General features: G+C 43.5%; 1 protein-coding gene across 3 annotated transcripts in view; it reads left to right on the top strand.

The window, feature by feature from the left end:
* The window catches only part of DOCK8 (dedicator of cytokinesis 8), a 719,019-nt gene that overhangs the window by 413,733 nt on the left and 282,958 nt on the right, over positions 1-22,328 (top strand). For all 3 annotated transcript variants that reach the window (XM_086961229.1, XM_086961230.1, XM_086961231.1), the window contains one exon: positions 12,029-12,146. In XM_086961229.1, the coding sequence (XP_086817355.1) occupies positions 12,029-12,146 (118 nt within the window). The remainder of the gene's footprint in view (positions 1-12,028; positions 12,147-22,328) is intronic.

The raw sequence follows: 22,328 nt of genomic DNA, 5'->3' as shown, positions 1-22,328 counted from the left end.
AGTTCCTTTTTAAATTCTGAGTGTGTGCTTCTCTAGTCCAAGCACTCTTGAACTATATTGCTTAGCAGTATAGATGACATGTCTCACCTACAACTTGTAAACCTCTCTTACGTAACATTTCCTATGGCCGCAAAGATGGCCGCCTGGTAGGAGCCTCACACCGGAGCTCCCAGTGCTGGGGATCCCTGTAATGAACTATCCCAGATAGCACGCATCGCCATCGAGTGAAACCAAGTAACTGGTTTTTGAAGAGTAACTGGATCAAAAAACAAGTAACTGGATTGTGAGTTGGAACTGGAATCTCCACATACCTGAACTGTGGGCATTTGCCGGCGACGGGACACCTACGATCTTCATCGGAGCTGTGGCGGAGCCCTGGTCAGCGGGGAAGAGGGGATGCGGGCGTAGCTGTACGACGTGACCGCCTTTGAATTTCCGACGGCCGGCTAGGGCTGCTGCTGCTGCTATCGTGCAGCCCAGGGTTCAGGGGAGAAACGCTGCCTTCCTCTGCCCGAGCACACCTCTCTCGCGGAGCGGGCGCCTCGAGACTGTCTGTCTGCCGGGTCCATAGGATCGGCCATGTGGCACTGGGGACAGCGTGAGTTTCTGCCTGCCACCTGCTGATGCCGGTGAGCTCCGTGAGGCGAGGCTGAGCGGAGAGGCTGGGAGCCTCCGTCCACCCGAGAGACCCGCCGCTGTTGGCCGGTGAGCGCTGCCGAGTGCGCGGTGGATCGTCCCCTGAGTTGGAGGGCTGGTTCGAGGTGGCTCGCGTCGGAGCTGCATCTGGCCTCCCCCTCTCGCTTGGCTGTATGCAGCTGAGAGCTGGTCAGACTATGTGACAGCGGAGCAACCGGGAGCCTCGGGGCGTGAGGGAGAAGTGGCGGCGGGTCGGCTGGTGGACCCTGGAAGGATCGCGCTGTGACAGCGCCAGGAGGAAAGGAGTTATCAGCCCCGCCCCCCCTGGAAACGCTCGAAATAAAAAGACAAACACCCAGCATTGGAGTTTCATCGTGTTTTATAACCAATCTTCTGGAATAGTGGATTTGCCTCAGTTACACTTGGGTATAGTGAGCCTGACTTGGACAGCCTCATTGGAACCTGACTATCCTGAAGGTATTTACAAGCATGTTATTTAATCTCTATCTTGAACATGCCGGCGCTACACTCTTTGCCCTAAAGATACAAAGCTGTTTGCTTACAAACTATTCACGCGGCATGGCGACCCTCTTGCTGGTCTCACTCTCCTTTACCTAAAATGGCGGGGGCCACATACCGGAGCCATAAATCACCTCCACTGCCCACCAAACGACCGTGAAGCTGCATACCAACGAGGCCACAGGTCACCTTAACAGAGATAAGGCTCCCCCCTCGTCTCCTGAACAGTTGGAAACCTAATCTCTCCCCTCCCCCCCTAACAACACAGAGGATGGACTAACTCGACCTGCCCCGGAATGGGAAACTAGCTCCCTAAGGCACATCAACAACAGAGATAGGACTGCTTCTGGCTCCCTATATGCCACCCTGGTGGCCATCTTTGAATAGTTCACCACTGGAGGGGCCATCTTAGACTAGTCATCCATACCTACTGCCTCTACCCATATCCATAACCACTACACACTCTACCACTTCGGCTTAACGCCCCGCAACCACACAAGCTCCCCACCTCTTCTACCCACGCCTCTTCCGCCATGGAACGCTTGGGCAAGCACACCTACAAAATCATATACCCACCTGAGCTCACCAAAAAAAACGCCAAACGCTACAAACACAATTTCCTGAAGGCACACCCAGAATTACCGTGTGTGGACACCTACTTTTCATTGACCAACGGAGACACAAACAACGATATCATCTTTTACACCACACAGAGAGCACAATGGAGGAAAGCGTTCCTCTCCACTCTCACTATTCACACCACCAATAAATCCGCTCATGGCCTAACCCTTTCTATCACACCATCCCTAGTCTTCCCAGGCAGAGCCACAATCACCATCTACAACAATGGGACCATTCTACTCCAAGCCACTGATAGGAACCTTGACCGACTAGACAACTTATTCCCTACCTTCTTAGAACACATCGCCAAACGGCGGACCCCCATTCCGCACACATCAAGCTACACAACTCCCCCCAACACCAATACTCAAAATAACCCGCCTTGCCCACTGCAACATCGGAAGGACATACACCCCTCCCATCCCCCCAGTGTTATAGTTAGGATCACACCTGACGTTACCCCCCCGCTCCCCTCATCCACAGACGTAGATCATTCCCCCTCATACATCCAACGTACCCCCACCCACCCTTCCCCCCATCTCACACCTCATTCGAATCTCGCTGAATCCAACACCACCAGAAGTATATCACCCCCCCGCGGCAGATCTTCTTCCCTCTCAACCCCCCCCACCATTCTCACCCCCCACTCCCCCACACCCCCAGCTAGCACCCCAGAACTTGCGTCCTCCCATACAATAACATCCCCCCTCTTCTCCCCCCTATTACTCAGTCCCCGCTTCCTTCTTACCACCCCCACTATCTTCGACCTTCACTCATCCCTCAACTCACCGGCACCACCCCCCCCCATTCTCACCCCCCACTCCCCCACACTCCCAACTACCACCCCAGAACTTGCGTCCTCCCATACAAGAACATTCCCCCTCCTCTCCCCCCCATTACTCAGTCCCCGCTTCCTTCTTACCACCCCCATTATCTTCGACCTTCACTCATCCCTCAACTCACCGGCACCACCCCACACCAACGCCCCCACCACTACTTCCCACCCTCCCCCTACCGCACCCACACCCCTCGCCTACAAATCATCGCACCCACCGAATACCACCCCACCCACTTTAACAGCAGAGCCCTCCACTACCGCCCCAAATTCGCCCTCTAACTCCCCTCTCAACGCCTCGCCCATGGCCCACATCACGAACACTAACACCAAGACACCTCTCGACCTGATTCTATCCACCCTCCTACAACTCAAAGAAGAGCTCCGCACCATCAAAGAGTTTCTCCACACTCCTCCCAGACAACATCGACCCACAACGACCACCACCCTACCCAACAAACGACGCACTCTCCCCACAGTCCCTCACACTCAACTCTCTCCACACTGGCCCTCTATCCCCGCCCGCAACAACACCCACCGTCCCCGGCGTGCCCTTAACTCCCTGTCGGACCACGACTTATGCACCCTCCTCCGCTCCTTTGGCCCAGGACCGGTAAAACACATAACCCCCACTCACCTCCCCATACCCACTATTCTCTCAAATCCCCTTAGGCACCCAACACTAAGCATCAGAAGTTCTGTCCCAAACAATCTCAGAAGAGTCCCCCTATCTCTAGAACACTCGACCTCCCTTCTCACCCCCAGACTCAAATGCATCCTTCTTAACTGCAGATCGGCCCAGAGACACTCCTCCGACATTGCAGAACTCGTCACATCAATGGATCTTGACCTAGCCATATTGACGGAAACATGGCTAACTGAATCCTCCACGCCCATTATGGACATACTAGTTCCCCCCAATTTCCACATCATCAGACTAGACAGGACCGGCAAGACGGGTGGGGGAATCGCATGCATTTTCAGGAACAATCTATCTGTCACCAGAGTCACCTCCCCCTCCCTCACTTCCTGTGAACTCTTTTGCCTCGATATCTCCAGTGAGGGCAAACCAGTATGTGCTCTACACCTCATCTATCACCCGCCGAGGGAGAACCTCATCTTCTCTCAACAACTCATGGACACTATTACTTCCAACGCCGGTCGGCAGATCACTCAAATCTACCTGGGTGACTTTAATCTCCACTGGAATGATCAGAAAGACACAGTGGTGAATAGTCTCAAATCTTTCCTTAGTCCGCTTGACCTCACCCAAATATGCAACAGCCCAACACATGATAAAGGTGCGATACTAGATCTCATCATCGCCAAAGAGGACGCTACCCAACTGGGGTCAATCCAACCCTGTGATTGGTCAGATCACCACATCATCACCTTCTTTATCAATGAAAAAGTCAAACCCTCCCCGGCTCAACCCACCAAATGCAAGATCTGGAAAAGGGACATGAAGAATCTCAACCCTAACGCCCTACCTCCCCACACCTACAGGCTCCTCCTTCCCCCTGCTGACGTCTCTGATGTTCAATCACTGACCGACCTATACCTCGACTCTATGACCTCTATAATCAACGAAGCCGCCCCACTGCAACTAAAGAGAGTCTCCACCAAGAGCTCGAACCCTTGGTATGACGGCAGACTCAACGAAGACAGGCGTGCTATGCGATCGGCAGAGCGCACTTGGAGAGCTGACCCCTCATCACTACACCGCAAAAAGCTTAAGAACAAGAGAAATGCCTATTTTAGGAAAATCAAGCGTGCGAAATCTGACTTCTTTCGCCTCCAGCTTGACCAAGCGAAAAACCGACCAAGAAAATTGTTCGAACTAGTCAAAAGTCAAACAAAACCCTTGCAATCAAACAACCCAACAAGCGATATCCCACACAGTGAAGACTTTTCCGCCTTCTTCAAGCTAAAGACCGACAAGATAGGAAAGGATCTCCTCAATGACGTAAGCCAACACCCTGTTCACATCAGAATGTCTAACATTCAGCCAAAAAACAGCGCATCGTGGGCTTCATTCGACATCTACTCTGAAGATGCAATACGCAGACTGCTCGGTACCTTAAAGCCCTCTAATCACCTCACAGACCCCCTGCCTGCTAACGCGGTAAAAGACTTCACCACCATGCTCCTCCCACTCTGGACTAAAATCATTAACAGCTCCCTTCAACAGGGTCTCATCCCTGACTCACTCAAGGTGGGGCAAGTCACGCCCATACTCAAGAAACCTACAGCCGACCCGTCTGACTTAAACAATTACCGTCCCATCACAAACATCCCCACCTTGGCCAAACTGCTGGAAAAATGTGTGCAACTTCAACTAACAAAACACATTGACAAGTTTGATCTCCTCAACCCTCATCAATCAGGCTTCCGAGCGAAGCACAGCACGGAAACGGCCATGACTCACATAATCGATGACGCCCTCCAAATGCTTGATCGCAATGATTCATGCCTCCTCATCCTTCTCGACCTTTCTTCAGCTTTCGACACGGTCAAACACGAGAACCTCCTTGAGCTGCTAAACACTAGAATGGGTTTATCCGGGACTGTTCTCAAGTGGTTCACTTCCTTCCTACATAACCGGTCTCAGAAGTTCAAGATCAACAATGTGTTGTCCTCGCCTGTGCCAGTAGACTTAGGCGTTCCACAAGGATCCTCCCTTTCACCCACACTGTTCAACCTCATCATGGAGCCACTTGCCACCCTGCTCCAAGCATCCAATGTATGCTTCCATATGTATGCCGATGACACTCAACTCTACCTAAAGGTACAATCCCCGGAAGATATCAAACTCCTGAACCACACTCTTATAAAGACCCAATCGTGGTTGGCCGACAATCACCTCAAACTAAATGCTCTGAAAACTGAGTTCCTTTTGATAGCACCCCCTGCGAAATCTACCACCACCCAACTTTGGCTCAACCACCTAACAGCATTCAATGTCCGGCCCACCATCGTGGAGTCTGCGAAATCCTTAGGTGTCACACTTGACGCAAAGCTCAACATGCAACAGCACATTAGCAAAGCAACGAAAGGAGCCAATTTCCATATCAACTCATTGAGGAAGCTGAAACCCTTCCTCCCAGCCAAAGACTTCCAAAATGCAGTACAAGCCCTCGTCATCCCCCGCATAGACTATGGAATTGTGACCCTCAGTGGTCTCCCTCTAGCAACAACTGCACCCCTAAGAGCCTCCTTGAACGCTGCCGCGAGACTCATTACGGGCTCAAGAAAACACTCTCATATTACCCCTGACTTGAAATCTCTGAAATGGCTGCCCTTTGAAGCCAGAATACAACTGAAAATTGCTGTGATGACACACACGGCCGTTCACCACAAGGCACCTAACTACCTCACTCAAAAGCTGACTATATCAGGAGGTTCGAGATCCAATAGAAGTACAAAAAATCTACTCTTGAAACCTTGCAGATTCCGGAAGGAAAAAACATACAAACGCTCCTTCTCAGGAATGGCACCGAGGATCTGGAACGCACTCCCTCCTGAAACCAGGCTTATCTCCTCCACGGCCGTCTTTAAGAAAGAGGTGAAAGCCATCCTCATGGCTAAGTTCACCTGAACTTTAATGTTTGTTGCTCAGAGACTTCGCACCGCTTGGGTATTAATGGTTACATGTTTGTCTAATGTCAAATAATGTCATATTATTCAGGATCTAGACTCGTTTATTCTTCTTGTTTGCCATAATTCCATGTTGGATAGTCGATCCTTTTATACTACTCACTAAATATCTATTATTAGACTATTCACGTTAACCTACTGAATCTCGATGCCCGTCCCCTTTGCTCCCCGTAACTTTTAGATACTGGCATAAGCAATCCCTTTAGCATTAGTTCGCCTGACTTTTATCGTAGTTGTATGAAAGACTCAGTATCGTCTTATATTATCGCTTATTTGATTGTTTATTGATCTTTTATTAGAACATGACTGCCATCCGATCATGCTACTGAATTTTATATTGCACCCAATATTATGTTGCGTCACCTTCATGCTATCCCCACCCTTATTTCTGTGAAGCGCTCTGATATCTGTAAAGATCTTGTTCGCGCTATATAAAACTCTGAATAAATAAATAAATAAATAAATACACTGATTTACAAACTCATGATTGATTGTCTCTGTGTACTGTGTGTGTAATGCAAAGTGCTCTGACACCCTACACTGGAATGAGTGGCGCTACATAACTAATTAAATGCATCTGAGAGAGAGTGGTAGAGGAGACCTGAGGGGCACTATTAAAGGGTGGTAGTGAGGGAATCCATGGTGGAGGTGGTCATTGGGGCCGGGGAACCAACAAACATTATTGCACAGGACACGGCCTGCGCTAAAGCCGGCCCTAACAACAAGGACGTGCTACATCTATAATGAACAAATAGAAATATAATTTCACAAAAGAAGGCAACCTGTTTGGGTGGCTGTAATGAAGGAGCAACAATCACAGATGTTAGTAGAACTAAGTTGCATGTTCCCCTATAGTTGAAATAATGTTTGTTTTGAGAAAATAAAAAACAAAAAATGTTTTGTCTTAGGAGCAGCTATTTTAAAAGCAAAAACTTTGTCTTAGTTAGTGTAATGTTTGTATTCGATATGAACATCAACATCTCAAACTATTTTAGAGGATGGATGAGCAGGACAGAAGGGCGCCTCGGTGCCTGAGTACATGGGGCTGAGATAATTTAGCCAGACTTCCCTGATAACAAAAGGCATTTATTGTCACGCCCACCCCGGCTCCGTGCGTGCAGTACTAAACTCCTTAAATCGGCCCTCTCGGAATGCAAGCGAGTTGAAGGTTTAGCTGCGTCCCTTACGGTACCTTGAACTTTCCCTTCCTTGGCAAAGAAACAGTGCAGTCTTTTTCTTCTGAACCAAACGTTTACCAGGCACGAGGAAGCAGATACATTCACGCTGTCTCCGAATACCGCTGATAGGCCAGGAATCTCTTCTGGACGTGTGGGGCGACTCTTATTGACGAGGTGCGTCAGAACCAATCTTATAAAATCGGTATTTTCAGTCCCAGAATCAGCTTTACGTGGACAAGAGCCACAGTTTTTTTCTGATTTTCTGGGAAATGTGTCTTAGTGACCTTTTTAGCTTGCAGAGTGGTGCGATTGGATGTTGCACCGTTTGTAGGTCCTTCAAGTGTGATTGCTGTAAGGCATTTCATCGCTAAACAACATGTGTGTTTTGTTGCTTGGGGTGGGTCTTTCTGTTCATGCAATCTAGAGTGATCTAGAGCAGTGGTTCCCAAACTGTGGCCCGCGAATCCCCAGGGGGCCGTACCCAGGGAGGGGGTCAGTAGGCAGCAGTTTTAAAAGCACTGCAGAGTTCCTTGTATAATCAGCAGTTTTCAGGCAACAATAAAAGTGTCAAGATAACTCCAGTGAATAATTTACCTGCTGGAGAGAGATGGGAGTTTTGCCCAGTGGCCGCTTTGATTCATCTAAGGCATTGACTCATCTAAGGTAGTGCAGAGGATTAATGTGCCTGCTGCAACGAATGTGTACCATGCATTAAAAAAAACTGTATTTTATGTGCATAGCTCAGCGGGTTACTGCGTTTGTCACAGAGATTCTGTTGTTACGGTGTAGTTCATAAAATCCAATCATAATCTAGCACAGTGAGCTATGAACTGCCATCAAAGGGATGCATGCAGACTACACGGTACAAGTTAATAAGTTATGTTTTTTCCCAGTCTTCCATTAACCTGATGGTGCTAAAAAAAGTTTGTTTGGGTAGAAATACATTCTTGTTATTAAAGTCAACACTAACCACTGAATCCTACGATTGTGCTTTTCCAGACCAAGCACTCTTAACAAATGCTTACCGGTATGGATGACATGTGCATCCTACACCTTGTAGTACCCTTTGCCTTATGTAACATTTTCTATACACTGATTTACACACATACGATTCATTACGTCTGTATGTATGTGTGTGATGTAAAGTGCTTTGACACCCTACACTAGTATGAGAGATGCTATAAAAGAAAGTAAATAGAGAGGGGCTATGGAGAGATAAGAGGCCCTGTTGGAAGGTGATAGTAATGGAATTATTAAAGAGCTCTAACAAAAATTGTCATATACTGGTGTGCAGTAAGGTCATCATTAACTTTGCTTTAAAAGCCAATACAATTCAATATATAATGACAAATGTGTTGTAGAATGCAACCATTTTTTTCCTAATTTTCTTGAGGGGAGAGCCCCACAAAGGCCCCTTTCTAGTGGTCAGGCTCACTCGCTGCACATGGTGTGCACCGTACAGGCACCTATTGCCAGAGCAGCTTTGGATTTCCTGCCCAGGAGCAGGAGATTGGTGCCACGAAATAAAACCAAACCTTGAAAAGTTAGTCGCTGCACCAACCTTCCCATTAAAAGTTTTCGATTTTTACAAATGTTTTCAATATAAAATAATAAAATCTTTAGTAATTTGAGTATTTGTTCAGTGAGTAGTTTGTGTATTTTTTGCAAATTACTGTTTTAATGTTTGAAATTTAAATAGTACAAATTGTTCGGGGGTCCCTTGCTTCCAGTAGTGACTCAAGGGGTGTTCCCAGGAGTCAAAAATGTGGGAACCCCTGATCCAGAGGGAAACATATAAGTTCAACGTTTAATCACAAATGGCATGATTTACGAGTGTAAATTCACATTCCACATTACCAAAATGTGAAATTTCACTTGGAGCTGTGGTTATTCAGACATGATATTCCACCAGTTTGGTGTAATATCGTATGGAAATAAATCTCCTCCCATAGTCTATTAACAGAAGGGATGCCCAGGAATGCGTGCACCCATCCTCATTTATTGGTCTGCTCCTACCCTAGAAATGGCTGGAAGTAACTGAGATGGAAACACCCACGAAGTTGCTGGGGTGTCGAGGAAGAGGTTTCTCAAGGGGGAAATATATATAGAACGTTGGCATGTGCATTTGAACTTGGTCGGTGATGTTTGTGTGAACAAACATACATGTGAATAGAAAGTATGTGGAAAAGGAAGTCGCTGGGACGGGTTTAAGGAGTACGCCTTAGACAACCTTTTCATTTATAGCTTCAAGAAGCATGTTCGCCAAACCTTCTGAATTCCAAAACAGTCAGAAATGTTCCTAAAAGTAAAAGGAAACCTACCATAGTAACTTTCTATCGGTTTGTTTGTAAATCAGACCCACATAGTTTTCATTGTTCTTTTGTTTCATGTGTAAATTATCTGCATTTGATAACAACTCATCTATTTTTCAGCTAGTGCCAGCTGCTTTTCATTTCCACACTTTTTAAGACTGTCTCAAACAGTAGTTTAGCTTGTGCCAAAGTTCAGAAGTTCCTGTTAAGCAAGAGAGGACCCCATGTTACCACTGGCACTAATTATCAAATAAGAAGTTAACCCAAAATACATGTATACATTCCTGACAAGCAGGCTTAGGCAAACTGCTAGGGTGTTGTTTTTAGTTTATAAACACACGCTACTGAATGTATTAGTGCTGTGGTTGCGTTGGCGAGGTTAATAATAGGAGGGGGACACAGTTTCCGAATAAGTAGTCTAGCCCAGGCTGCTGGGAGAATGGATAGGGATTCCAGTGAGAAACGATATTCATTGAGTCACTAATAAATACACTCCCCTGCAGGAGAAGAGGTAGTAATTTTTTTACAAATAGAAGAAAATTAAAGTGCTGCCACACGTGGTAAGCCACACATCATGTTTCCATGATTTAGTAATTTGCCAGATCTCAACTGTGCTTTTCCAAAAAACAGGTTAGACTGTGTAGGGCATCTCTGGTGGTGATGGCTGTGGCACAGAGTATTTTTTATTTTTTTTAATGGATCCAGAATAACAGATTACAATTACAAGTGATACCTAATTATTGTGCTTGCGGTGTAATTAATGGGTAGTTAAATGATGAAGGCTTTGCTACACCCTAGATGGATAGATGAAATACATATATATGTTTAATGAACAATAGGTAGCTTGAGCTAGTGTAGCTCCGCATATATCAAGATTTCCCTAATAGTCATATCTCCTAAATGCCACTGGTGTGGCCTACTTTCTGTTAGAATGAGCACTGGCACATTTATGGTTGCAGTTCCCTGGTAACTAGTAACATGAAACAGAGCAGTTGATTGGCCAGCAAGTCCAAAAAGCAATGGGTGATTAAGAGTCAAGTCCATATCCATCATGCAATGCAGAATTTACGATACCAGGTGAGAGACACTACATATTGTGTTCCTCAAATGGTGAATAACTTGCAGAATTTGGAATGCCGAGTTCAATTCTTCATGTTTTTCCCACTTCTGGGGCGAAACTCTGGGTCAAAATCTGCAAACATTTACCACTTGCTCGGAGCTTTTCATTTTTGCCCAAGGGAAGGTAGAAAGGAGCCTGAGAGAGTTGCTCCTGCGCACCCATTCTGAAATATGCGGGTGGGCACAGAAGTAGCTTGCAGCCTCTGCTGTTTGTTCCTGGTCAGGTGTCTCCAGGCCCTTAATTCTTTGGTCCAGTGTTTGAAGACCTCATAATTAAGGGCCAGAGGCCCTGCAAATCATGTACTTAGCCAGAGTGATATCCCCACGAGGAAACTCTTATTAGGGCTCTTAAAGCTGTGAAAATAAATGTTGTGAAGAAATACAATTTATTATTATCACAGATGGGATTTGCAGCAAAACAATATTAATTTGACCAATGTAGAGATAACCCAAGTACTGATGTTCAATGCAAACAAACCCACCATTACCATCAACCCGGCTGGATGAGTGCCAACTAAAAGGTATGTTTTTGTCAAAGGTGCCCGTGCCTTACCACATAACTCTGACATGCCAGCACAGCAAAGACAGCCTGTCCCTTCACTGTTCCAGTTTTATATGTGAAGTTATTTGATTCATTGTTAAAGCTGGCTTGACCTCACGTAATGATGACCTCTATACAAGACTCAATTGCATCTTGTGGCCAATCAGGTCACTTGTGTGTTCATCAGTCAAGCGTGTATGTACCTGAGAGCCGAATGTAGATGTTTGGCTAGTGACTGTGTCACACAATATAAGAGTCATGACAAGTGACAACATGTATTACAGTTTTGGCCATGTTTGGGTACGTTATAGGAGCGCATTAAGCAGCATTTCTTTTTTTTCATCATTACATATTTTTAATTGCCCTATGGAAAGATAGCAACATCATTTCATCTGGTTCTTAAATGCATTGATATAAAAAAACAGACAACGGAAGTAATTCTTGTTCACGTGTTACACACATGTTTACTTTGCGTAAAATATTATTTGAAATTCTTATTTCAGTATCCCTATATGCAGAAATCTTTGTATTACTCGGTGACTGTCTGCCTATTGTGTGTACATGTTTTTGTTTTCAGAAGTTAATGTAAACTGTTCATGTCATGTTTCAGGAATCTTCTCTATGTGTACCCACAAAGGCTGAATTTTGCCAACAAACTTTCATCCGCCAGGAACATTACCATTAAGATTCAGTTCATGTCTGCTGAAGATTCCAGCTGTGCCATGCCGGTAATATTCAGTTTACTCTTTTTTTCTGTTCTTTGCAATTGCCAGCAGCCATTTATAAACAACCTTAAAGAATGTCTCATCCTCAGACTAAGATAAAAGAATATTTCATGCATAACACACGTGGCGGCGGCTGTGCAATCACCAGTAGACTTCCATGAACAAGTTCCCACAGGTGAATTCTGCACGTGGGGGTGTAAATTAGGTTTGTGCTGTAATTCTTGTGACCAGTTTGCAACTCTTTTTTGCACTAATGAGATTTGTGAATATCTACGTTTGCACATTTGGGGCCTAATCAGGGCCGGACTGGGAACCCAAAGCACCCTTGGCAATTTTGTCAGACCAGCACCCACCCCTTTTGGTAGGGGGAGTGGGGGGTTAGAGGGGAATGTGGGCCGGGGCAAGCGTGAAGTACTGATGCTTAACAAAACCGACCCCCAGCACTGCTGCTTTTGTTACTGCAAAACCGCCCCCCACCGGTCAAAAACAGGCACCCACCCTTCCAGCCTTCTGGGCAAACGTTTGGCCCTGATTCACAAAGGGCCTCTGCACTTGTAGCAGTTCTGCAGTCTATGGGGAGTCTCCACACTCGGAGATTTCGTCCCGAGTGCCGAGACTCCCCCACGGCTACGGGGTCTCTGCCACGAGTGTGGAGGCCTCCGTGAATTGATCCATGGTGACTATCATTTAGGCAACTGCACGTTGTAGCTGCATTTTGTAGAGATTAGCAAACCTACTACAATAATACCAAGTAATATATTCACTTTAACCCTATTATTGCTGAGTTGCAGGCTGGACGGCTCTCTAAAAAAATATCTCTTTCAATACTTGATGTGATGTTTACTAAAATTCAGTTTATGATGCTGAGGCTCTTCTCAGCCCAGTTAACTTTAATTTGTAGGGTTAGGTACCCATGAGAGCGATTCAGACAGAATACTAAACAACGTAATCAGTAACTGCATTAATTTAATATGAAAGGGAGAGTACCAGTATCTTCCAAAAGGAGTTCATTACTTTTAATGAGAGACTACTGGAATTTGTGCACCTCTTTACCATATGCGGGGAATTAATACGGGAGCGCCGGACCCTACTCAGACCATTTTTCAACAAGACCTGTAGGCAAACGGTGTCAGCAAGCTTCTCCCGCGAGGACGTCCAACTAAGCTGCCGCTTGGTAAAATTCCAAACCGTCGCAGAATTAAGTATTAAAAGACAAACTAGCCAACAAATGGCTGCCTAAATGATAAGACCGACCAACCATACAGGCGTCCTCGGACGGAAGCGGGAATAACAAAAAAATTCTATAGAAGAGTCTCAACAGTAACCGCTGACTTCAAGCCACACAGGAAGATGCCTGAAAGGCCCGACACGGCACACACAACTGGATCAGGCCCACCTCTGAATCTCCGAATTGAATGACCTTAAGTTCCCCAGGGAGCACAAGGACACAAAAAAATCTAGCAACAGATGATTTCTCTGCCTCAACTACACCGAAAGCTTCTCTATTTGCGAGTTTTGCACACATAGTTTGCACTCTCACTCTGATTCCTCTACTTGGTAACAGAACCCGCACTTTACCTTTCCTCAGATAGGAAATGGGACCTGACTGAGCCATAAACCAAATTCTACCTCAATCTTTGGGTAATAATGGCTTTGGAGCCCCCTTCATCTGAGAACTTGGCACACAGAATTCGCATTTTACTCCCTTCTGGATCAGAGATTCTTTGCAAATAGAACTGGCTCCTGGCCTCAATCAAGTCAGGGACCTGGAACCATAACATGCTACTGATGTGACTCTGAACACTCCTTTTTTAACCATTTTTGTTCATATATGGGTACCACGACGCATGCTAAACTTGGACAATCTGAAACCCATCTCATTTACCCATGTTTTTATTAATGTATATTGTTGCAATGATTTTAATTAATTATGCAAATCAAGTATCTTAATCTTACTGGAATTTGTCGCTCCTTCGATCTCCCTTAAGAGAAGCCCAGGTGAGAACTTGCAGGGCGGCGGTGATAAGATGCCTAAGCGGTTCTTGGATAGAACTATCATGCAAAACCTTAAAATTTTTGAACCTTGCCGCCATAGAGCTGGAAAAAAAGGGCACCATCTGAAGAGGTTCCTGGACAATAGGTCAGGCCTTGGCAGACCACAGACTCTTCCTCCCTTCTTTCCAATGGTTGCTTTTACGCAGCACGAGTTAATGATAACGAGCCTCTTGTTTGAATAACCATTATTCTTTTATACTTTTTTTTCTCTTCTTAGACCTTTTTTATTTTTTCTGCTACTTTTTCAGAGCATGTTATTAATTTTCAACTCGACTCAAAATTTATTCTGTGTTGTTTTTATGATGTAAATATCTCTTGCATGGTGGTAAGTCCACCCTTTTATGATTTGTTTTAAATCAAATAAAGAATTATTATTCCATCTCATTTACCCATGTTTTTATTAATGTATATTGTTGCAATGATTTTAATTAATTATGCAAATCAAGTATCTTAATCTTACTGGAATTTGTCAGTAGTAAACAAGTACTCTGTTATAGTGAGTGTTAGAAATTGGGTTCCGGGTTGCCTGTGGGGGAGCCCTGATGAAGCAGTAACCATAATCCTAGCCAGGGTAGGTCCCCAATTCACCCTAAATTAACCTGTGCTCACCCTCTGGTAGCTTGGCACAAAGCAGTCAGGCTTAACTTTATAGAGGCAATATGTAAAGTATTTGTCAGCACTTCAAACAGTAAAACAGTGAGAACGCGATGGAGCTCGGGTCGGTTACCGTCCTACATCAGTCCCGTTGAAGTGGTACCTTCTAAAGGATTGTGCCAAGAGTCTCGTTCATGGGGAAGAAGTTCACCTGGAGCATGGAGAGCATTGCTTGTGGTGGTCCACATGCACGAAAAAAACACCTGACATAGCGGATGGACGGGCTGGAGCTTCGCAGTTAGGAGCAGCAATTCTTGCTGTACAAAGAGACGAACTTGCAGCCACTAATGCTGGATTTCCGGGCAAGCGACAAGGTTCTGGAGTGAACTGTCCCGGTCTCCTTCACAAAGAGCCCAACACCTTGTCTTGAAGAGCCGAAAGACCACTTCCAAGGGCCCAGGACCTGAGAGGCACCTCTTGGGGGTCAGGAGCTCATTGAAGATGGTTCCAGGAGCTATGGGGCGTCTATTGTGTCCCTGGGGCTCAGCTCAGGAGGCCAGCAGACCAGCCCTTTGTGTCATTCTGGGGTCCTGGCTTCAAGATGGAGATTGCAGGTCCAGTTCTTCTACCACAGGGAAGGAGGGCAGCAGGCAACAGGTCAGCTAGCAGAATGGCAGTCCTTCAGCAGCACAGCAGTCCTTCTTCCTGGTAGAGTATCCACAGGTCCAGAAGTGTACTGAAGTGGTAGGGTCTGAGGTCCAGTTCTTATACCCAGTGGTTCCTTTAAAGTGTGTGAGTCTTCAGAAATGGGTCTTAGAAGTGCACAGAGGTCATCCCTTCCTGCCCTGGTTCCAGAATCACTTCTGGGGGGTATGCAGCCCTTTGTGTGGGGACAGGACACAGCTGATTCAGGTGTAAGTGGGAGATTGTGTCCAGCTCCTCCTTCCCATTGTGCTCAGTATGGCCCATTAGGACACAGATGGCCCATCAAGTAACGCCTAAGCTTTGTGTGTTGCTGTCTAGAGGGAACACACAAAGTCCAGCTGTCACCCACCACAGACAAGGAGTCAGACACAGTCAGCAGGCACCAAAAGGCTAAAGTAAGAAAATGCCAACTTTCTAAAAGTTTAACACAAATACAAATGCCAATGCTAGTAATCCTTTTACACAATCAATACTTAACTTCATGACTGTGCAAGTGAATTCTTGTGCTCACCATTCATTTTCTTCTTGGTCATAAAGATTCAATAATTTTTCTGAACATAATCATAGACAGTAGACCTACAAACATACATAAAAGCACTACATCAACTTTTTAAAAATATATTTATCACCCACATGATATTTAACAAAACATATCACAATCACATGTGGTTCACAAAAAGAAACATAACAAATTGTATATCAACAACAGTGATAAGTGTACCCCAGTTCTGAATTTGAACACCCAACGGGAGCTCACTTAACTTAAGCCAATACTACTAGCTCCTGCCTATTGGGCCATAACCAGACGGTGTCAACACAATTCATGTAAAGACTGGCTGCTAACCGAGATGTATCTATTATGCCATTAGGTCAACATATTCCCTGTATGCCAGTGATGTCTCTTAAGTGCACTCTCTGGTTTTAAACACTATTGACGCGTTTTGAACCCAATTCTAATTTGGGGGTTCTCATTAGGACTCAGAACTACTGGATAATACAAGAAAAACATACAGGACATCATTAGTGCTTGTTACTAATTATTTGTGGTGGGTATGAAATTGATATAACTAACTCCTTCACTGATTACATTAATATAAACTCCGGGATGGATCTCCAAATCAATCAATTGTCACTTATGTGTGTGAGTTTTGGGGAATTCTAATATGAACAAATATGAAGGCCAACTATGACATATATTGTGATGGGAACAATACAACTGAAGCAGTCTTTAAGAAGCTTGATTTGACTCACTTAATCCAAAAAGCTGTAGACGCATTGTATTGGGATTCAACTTTTTCAGAACAATTGCGCCTTATTCTTAAAAATTGACCATATAGCAAATTGTCCAAAAAGCTTTTTCTTGGTAAAGCTGAAGGAACAAGGCCATCCTGGCACTGAGGTCCAAGAGAATCTTGAGCTGCTCAGCCAGGTACTTGGCTCGCCCTCCTCTATCACATAATGCTTATTAGGTGGTCAAAGGCATAGGAAGGATATGATTTGATTATCATCAAACAACAGCAAAGGACTCCTTGTTTTAAGATTCATAACTTTCTCACTACACCATATTTTAGTGAGTGAACTAGGAGACAGGGTGTTCTCTTCCCCCGGGATAAAATCAAGTAATTGTTGGGTTGCGTTCCTGTTGTCTTATCTCACATACTTACTATCAGTGTTTGGTTTGATTAAAGTTTTTCTTATCTGTGTTAAAAAAGGAGTAGAGAAATGGGTTATGAAAATAATCACCCAGGAGTTCACAATTTGTCATAAGGGGGTGGCTGAGATTAACAAAAAACAGGTCTTCTGGTTCCATAGTTTTCATCTTGCTCATTACACAACAAATGCGGTGTGGATGGTTCTGATGGTGAGACTTGGAGACTGCTCTCAGTCAAAGAAATCCCACTGTGCTGTGGAACCTACTCAGATTTTAAACACAGTGTTCACATCCAGCATATTTTGGCAAAGTGGTAAAGGTAGGATTAAATGTCAAGTCTAATATTTCGGCTAAAACTTTTCCACAGTCTCTTGTCTAGCGGTGGAGGTTTCAGGATTTGCGTCTGCCCACTACAGTGAATTGCACACCTTGTTGGTAGGGTTTTTGTCAAGGTTTTTTTTATACCACTCTGTATTTAACTAAGCCTATTTCTAAGTACTCCTAAAGTTTATGAATAATAAAGTAAAGGCATATGTAGATTGTGAGGCCCAAGAGTCTATTTCATTCAATAATCAAAATACTTCCTTTGTTCACTTGACTCGCCCAAGGTAGCAATAACAAGCAGAGTAGGCTCCCCAAGGGTCCAATACAGAGATAGTGACCCAGCTACAGGGTAACACAGTACTGTCAAATCTATGCTTTTTCTAGAGACAAGGGGCTTCCATAACTCCCTTTCCACACCAGGTACATGCTTCGCTTCCCCTATGCCGACCTCGCTCCCCCTCAATCCCCACCCTGCTGGCATCATTGCACCTCTCGGTCAACCAACTGACCATACTTTTTCGCTCTCTGAAAATGTTTGTGAGTACCCATGCTCTAGCATATACCCTTTGTCTTTTTAGCTCCTAATGGATATTCCTTTTTTTCAGCTCATATATGTGCTTTAATTGAGGCCTCAATCATCCATTTTGTTTACTCTACTAGTCCTGCTCTCACGAGTCAAACTAAGGATACCAGCCTCATTTTTAGCTCTCTATTTCAAATTAATTCATGTTTATGGGGCGTTTTAAAAAAAGTGAAGTTTTTATTTTACTTTTTTGTGTATGTGTACAAGATGCTAATATTTACTTTTCCAAACAATGGATGACCTCCGGAGTAGGCGTCATGACCCCAGGTTAAGAACTACTAGATTAGAGGGTTCGTATGGAAATATGCTCAAACTTGACTTTGCCTTTGCCTTTGCAAAGAAATCTTCACACTAGGTTGATTCAGAAAGTGTTTATAGACAACTACAACAAAGAATAGTGTTTGAACCATAGAGTCAACCTAACCTGAAAACATTGATGGAGGCAAGCTCTTCACGTGAAGACAATGCCCAAATGTGATGGTCCAGTCTCTAGGGGTTTCTAGCATCAGTCAAATGGTACAATTCTCACATAGACTACAAGCAGGTGCCTGCGGCACTCACCTAGGAAAAGGACTTTCAAGAGTTACAAAAACGTATACAGTTTTCGACTGAGCATATTTTTTACATTTTCTCTCATTGAGTGGCAGTGTCCAGCGTGCCTCAACATCAGAGACATTTGAAAGTGGCCTAGCCCCCTAATGGCTGCTAGGACTCTGACATGCAACAACGTGAAATGGTATGCCTTTGTAACATTTTAATCATGTAATACAGGAATTCAAATGATCAAATTCATAGAACATTCATTTTTACATTTCATATCACATTATTTCAATGATACGAGTATTTCATATATAACCAAATACATTTCAATAAATGACCCAATGCAGTTATTTGGAGAAGTTGGGTTGTTTTTTGAGCAGATCATCATACATATAACAATATAATCCCAGGTGCATTTAAATAACATACATTAGAATTTTTGACATATCGCATTGTCTAACATTATGATAAGTGTCTCAATGAAATTAAATTTTATGTGATCAGACAGTAAGTATGTGGTGTTGAATCAAGTATTTAATACACTTATGTGAATGATGAAATAAAACTCTGTGTTTTGGTCTTCTGTGTGTCCCAGGCTCCAGATTGTATGTTATTCAAAGAAAACATGCCATTTCTAATTTATCATTAAGTCCAAACGGTGCTAGAGTTTGCAATTTCTTTATCCAGAAAACTTCTCATTGGAGGAGAATTTTGGAGTTGTCTAGACCAAGTCTTTGTGGTACTTGTTCAATTATTTGGAACTTTAATTGCGCAATTGAATATCGATGTTCTATCCAATGCATTGCTAGTCGTGATGTTATGATTTTGTTCCGAATCCTGCTTTTGTGTTCAGAAAGTCTTGTTTTCATTTTCCTCTCTGACTTGCCCACATATAAAAGTCCACAGGGGCATTTTATCATGTAGACTAAATGCTCTGAATCACAGTTCGTTGTATGTCGTAAACAATTTTTTTCTCCTGTCCTTGGGTGTAAGAGAATGTTGCCAATGATAGCGTTATTACAATTCTTACAGTTCCAACATTTGGTTGTACCTTTGTGAGTACTTTGTTTTGCAAAATCCGATTGCTTGATGCGTTTGGTGAGGAGTTCTTTAAGATTTTGTGCCCGTTTATAGGCAAAAAGCGGTTTATCCTTAAATAGAGATCCAAAGTCGCTTTCTGTTTCAAGTATTTCCCTTCTTTTTAGGATGATCTTCTTTATATCTCTTGATGCCGATGAGTACTTCAAGACAAATACCATTCTTTTACTTGGTTCTTTTACTTTTTTTTCAAGAAGAAGAGATCTTGGCATTGCATTACCCTTTGTTATTTGTGTGTCCAGTTGTTCTGGAGGGTACCCTCGTGCTATGTATCTTTGTTTTTGATCTTCAAGTGCTTTGTCGCAAGTAGTTTGTTCAGAGGAAATTCGTTTAATTCTCATGAATTGAGAAATCGGTAAGTTCTTGAATACACTAGTGTGTATTTGATTTTCTTTTAATTCCACTTTCACATCCAGAAATGGTATGACATGTTTGTCCATATGATAAGTGAATTGAATTCTGGGATCAACTTGATTTATGCTCTGGATGTTTTTAATCAGTGATGTTTGTGTATTCTTCCAGATTAAAAATATGTCATCGATGTACCTTTTGTAATATATCAAGCCTTCTTGCCATGTTTGGTCTGCCATGATGTAGTCGTTTTCAAATTTAGCCATGAATATATTTGCATATACACAGGCTCCTGGGAAGCCCATCGCTGTGCCATTGAGTTGAAGATAAAAATCATCTTGCCACATGAAATAGCTGTTTTCGAGACAGAATTCTAGAAGTTGAATAATGAAGCAGTTTAATGTGTCAGGTTTGTCTTCTTTCAACAAGGCCCACTCAATTGCTTCTAGTCCTAGAGCATGAGGGATTGATGTGTATAATGCTACGACATCTATGGAACATAAAGTCCAATTTTCAGTTGAGTCCAAGCTGATAGTCATTAGATTTCTTAAGAAGTCAGATGTGTCTTCTATGTGACTTGGCCATCGCTAGATGAATGATTGCAAATGACTATCAATGAATCTTCCTATATTTTCAAAGATCGATTCGCATCCTGAAACTATCGGTCTGAAGGGGGGATTCATGAGATTTTTATGTATTTTAGGAAGAAAATACATTTTTGGTCTTCTTGGGAAAGTTTGCCATAAGTAACGTTTAGTGTTGGGTTTAATCCAATTGAGTCTCTCTGCTTTATCTAAAATTGTACTCAATGTATTGGCTATATCAGTTTTAGGATCTCTGTTAAGTTTGGTGTAAGTATTATGATCCATTACATGTTCTGTGCCTTTTGTCAAGTAGAAATCCGTATCCATCACTAATAGACCTCCACCTTTGTCCGCCTTCTGAATTGTGATTGCTTCATTCTTGGCCAGTGCTTGTAGAGCACTGTATTCTGGTCGTGAAAGATTTTTGAGATTTCTTTTATATTGTATCTTACTCAGATCAGCTTTGCCAAGAGTTTCAAAAGTATCTAGACTTTTGAGATGTTGACTATGAGATTTTCCCTTGGCTTCTCAGACCTTTCTTCTTGTTTTCTTTTTCTTTTTCCTTTTCCTCTTCTTGTCTTTTTTCGAGTTGTTTGGACGTAGTTTGATCGGTTGTCTGCTTTGTGCTCCCTCCTTCTCTAAAAAAGAATATGATGATGAAGATGCTATATTACTGACTTCATGTCCTGATGTTGCTAGATCTGTTGCCTTGTCAGATGGTTTGAGACTCGATGGATGGCTAGCCGGTTGTCTAGAGATGTTAGTGTCGCTATCAGAAATTACACTTTCTTCTGAAGAGGCTGGTTGCGTCTTTTTACCACTGTATCTCTGTTGTGCATAAACCTCATCCCATGTATAAGCTTCATTCAGCTTATAATCAATGGTATCCTCTTGAATTTACGTAGTTTTGTTTCTTATAATTCCTTACCATACTTATCGAAATGAGTGTTCAAATCTTCTAAGTATTTTCCCCATGGTTCTACTTCCATTCGGGCAGATAGTTCTTGCTTCGTATTATAGATTTCTTCCTCAAGTTCACTTATTGTTTTTGAAAGTTCCTCTATTAAGAGTAGAATTAAATCAAGTGAGCATTTGTTGAGGATACAATACCATTTTCCCATGAATTGTTGATTATTATTAAGTCTGAATAGCATTGGCCGAATTGCTAACCTGAGGCCACATGGGATCCTCTTCATGCGGTGATATTGTATTAAAGTAGAGGCATGTAGACGTTGATTGAGTTCGCGATTTGTAAGATACTCCAATTGACGTAATTGCTGAGTGATTGATCCACTTTGGGCATCGAATGTTTTAGTTTCCTTTATTAGTTTGTAAATTTCTGTGGCTTCGTCTGCCGTATAAACATTTGTAGATGCACGGTTGTCCGTGATATTTGCAATTGATTCAAAAGACATATTTCGATTGGTGGTGCTGATTTTCACTTTGGCAGAGTTCATAAATCGATGTGTGTGTGCGATTTCCACACACATACATCGATTTATCAACATCAGAGACAGGCACATATTGCGGGCAATGTTAGCATGAGCAGAAAAGCATGGCTGTAACAAATTAGAATTGAGCTAAGACAGGAAAACGTGTTTACATTTTACACACCTTCTTCATATGCTAATGCAGTCTTGTTTTTTTCTACTCTGATGCTGTTACATAGAAAGGTCGATTTCTACAAAGAACATTTTAAG

Source organism: Lissotriton vulgaris, chromosome 3_1 (assembly GCF_964263255.1).
Source record: "Lissotriton vulgaris chromosome 3_1, aLisVul1.2, whole genome shotgun sequence".
In the NCBI taxonomy this organism is placed as follows: Eukaryota; Metazoa; Chordata; class Amphibia; order Caudata; family Salamandridae; genus Lissotriton; species Lissotriton vulgaris.
Note: the sequence above shows the minus strand (reverse complement) of the source record. Positions and strands in the feature narration are given on the sequence as shown.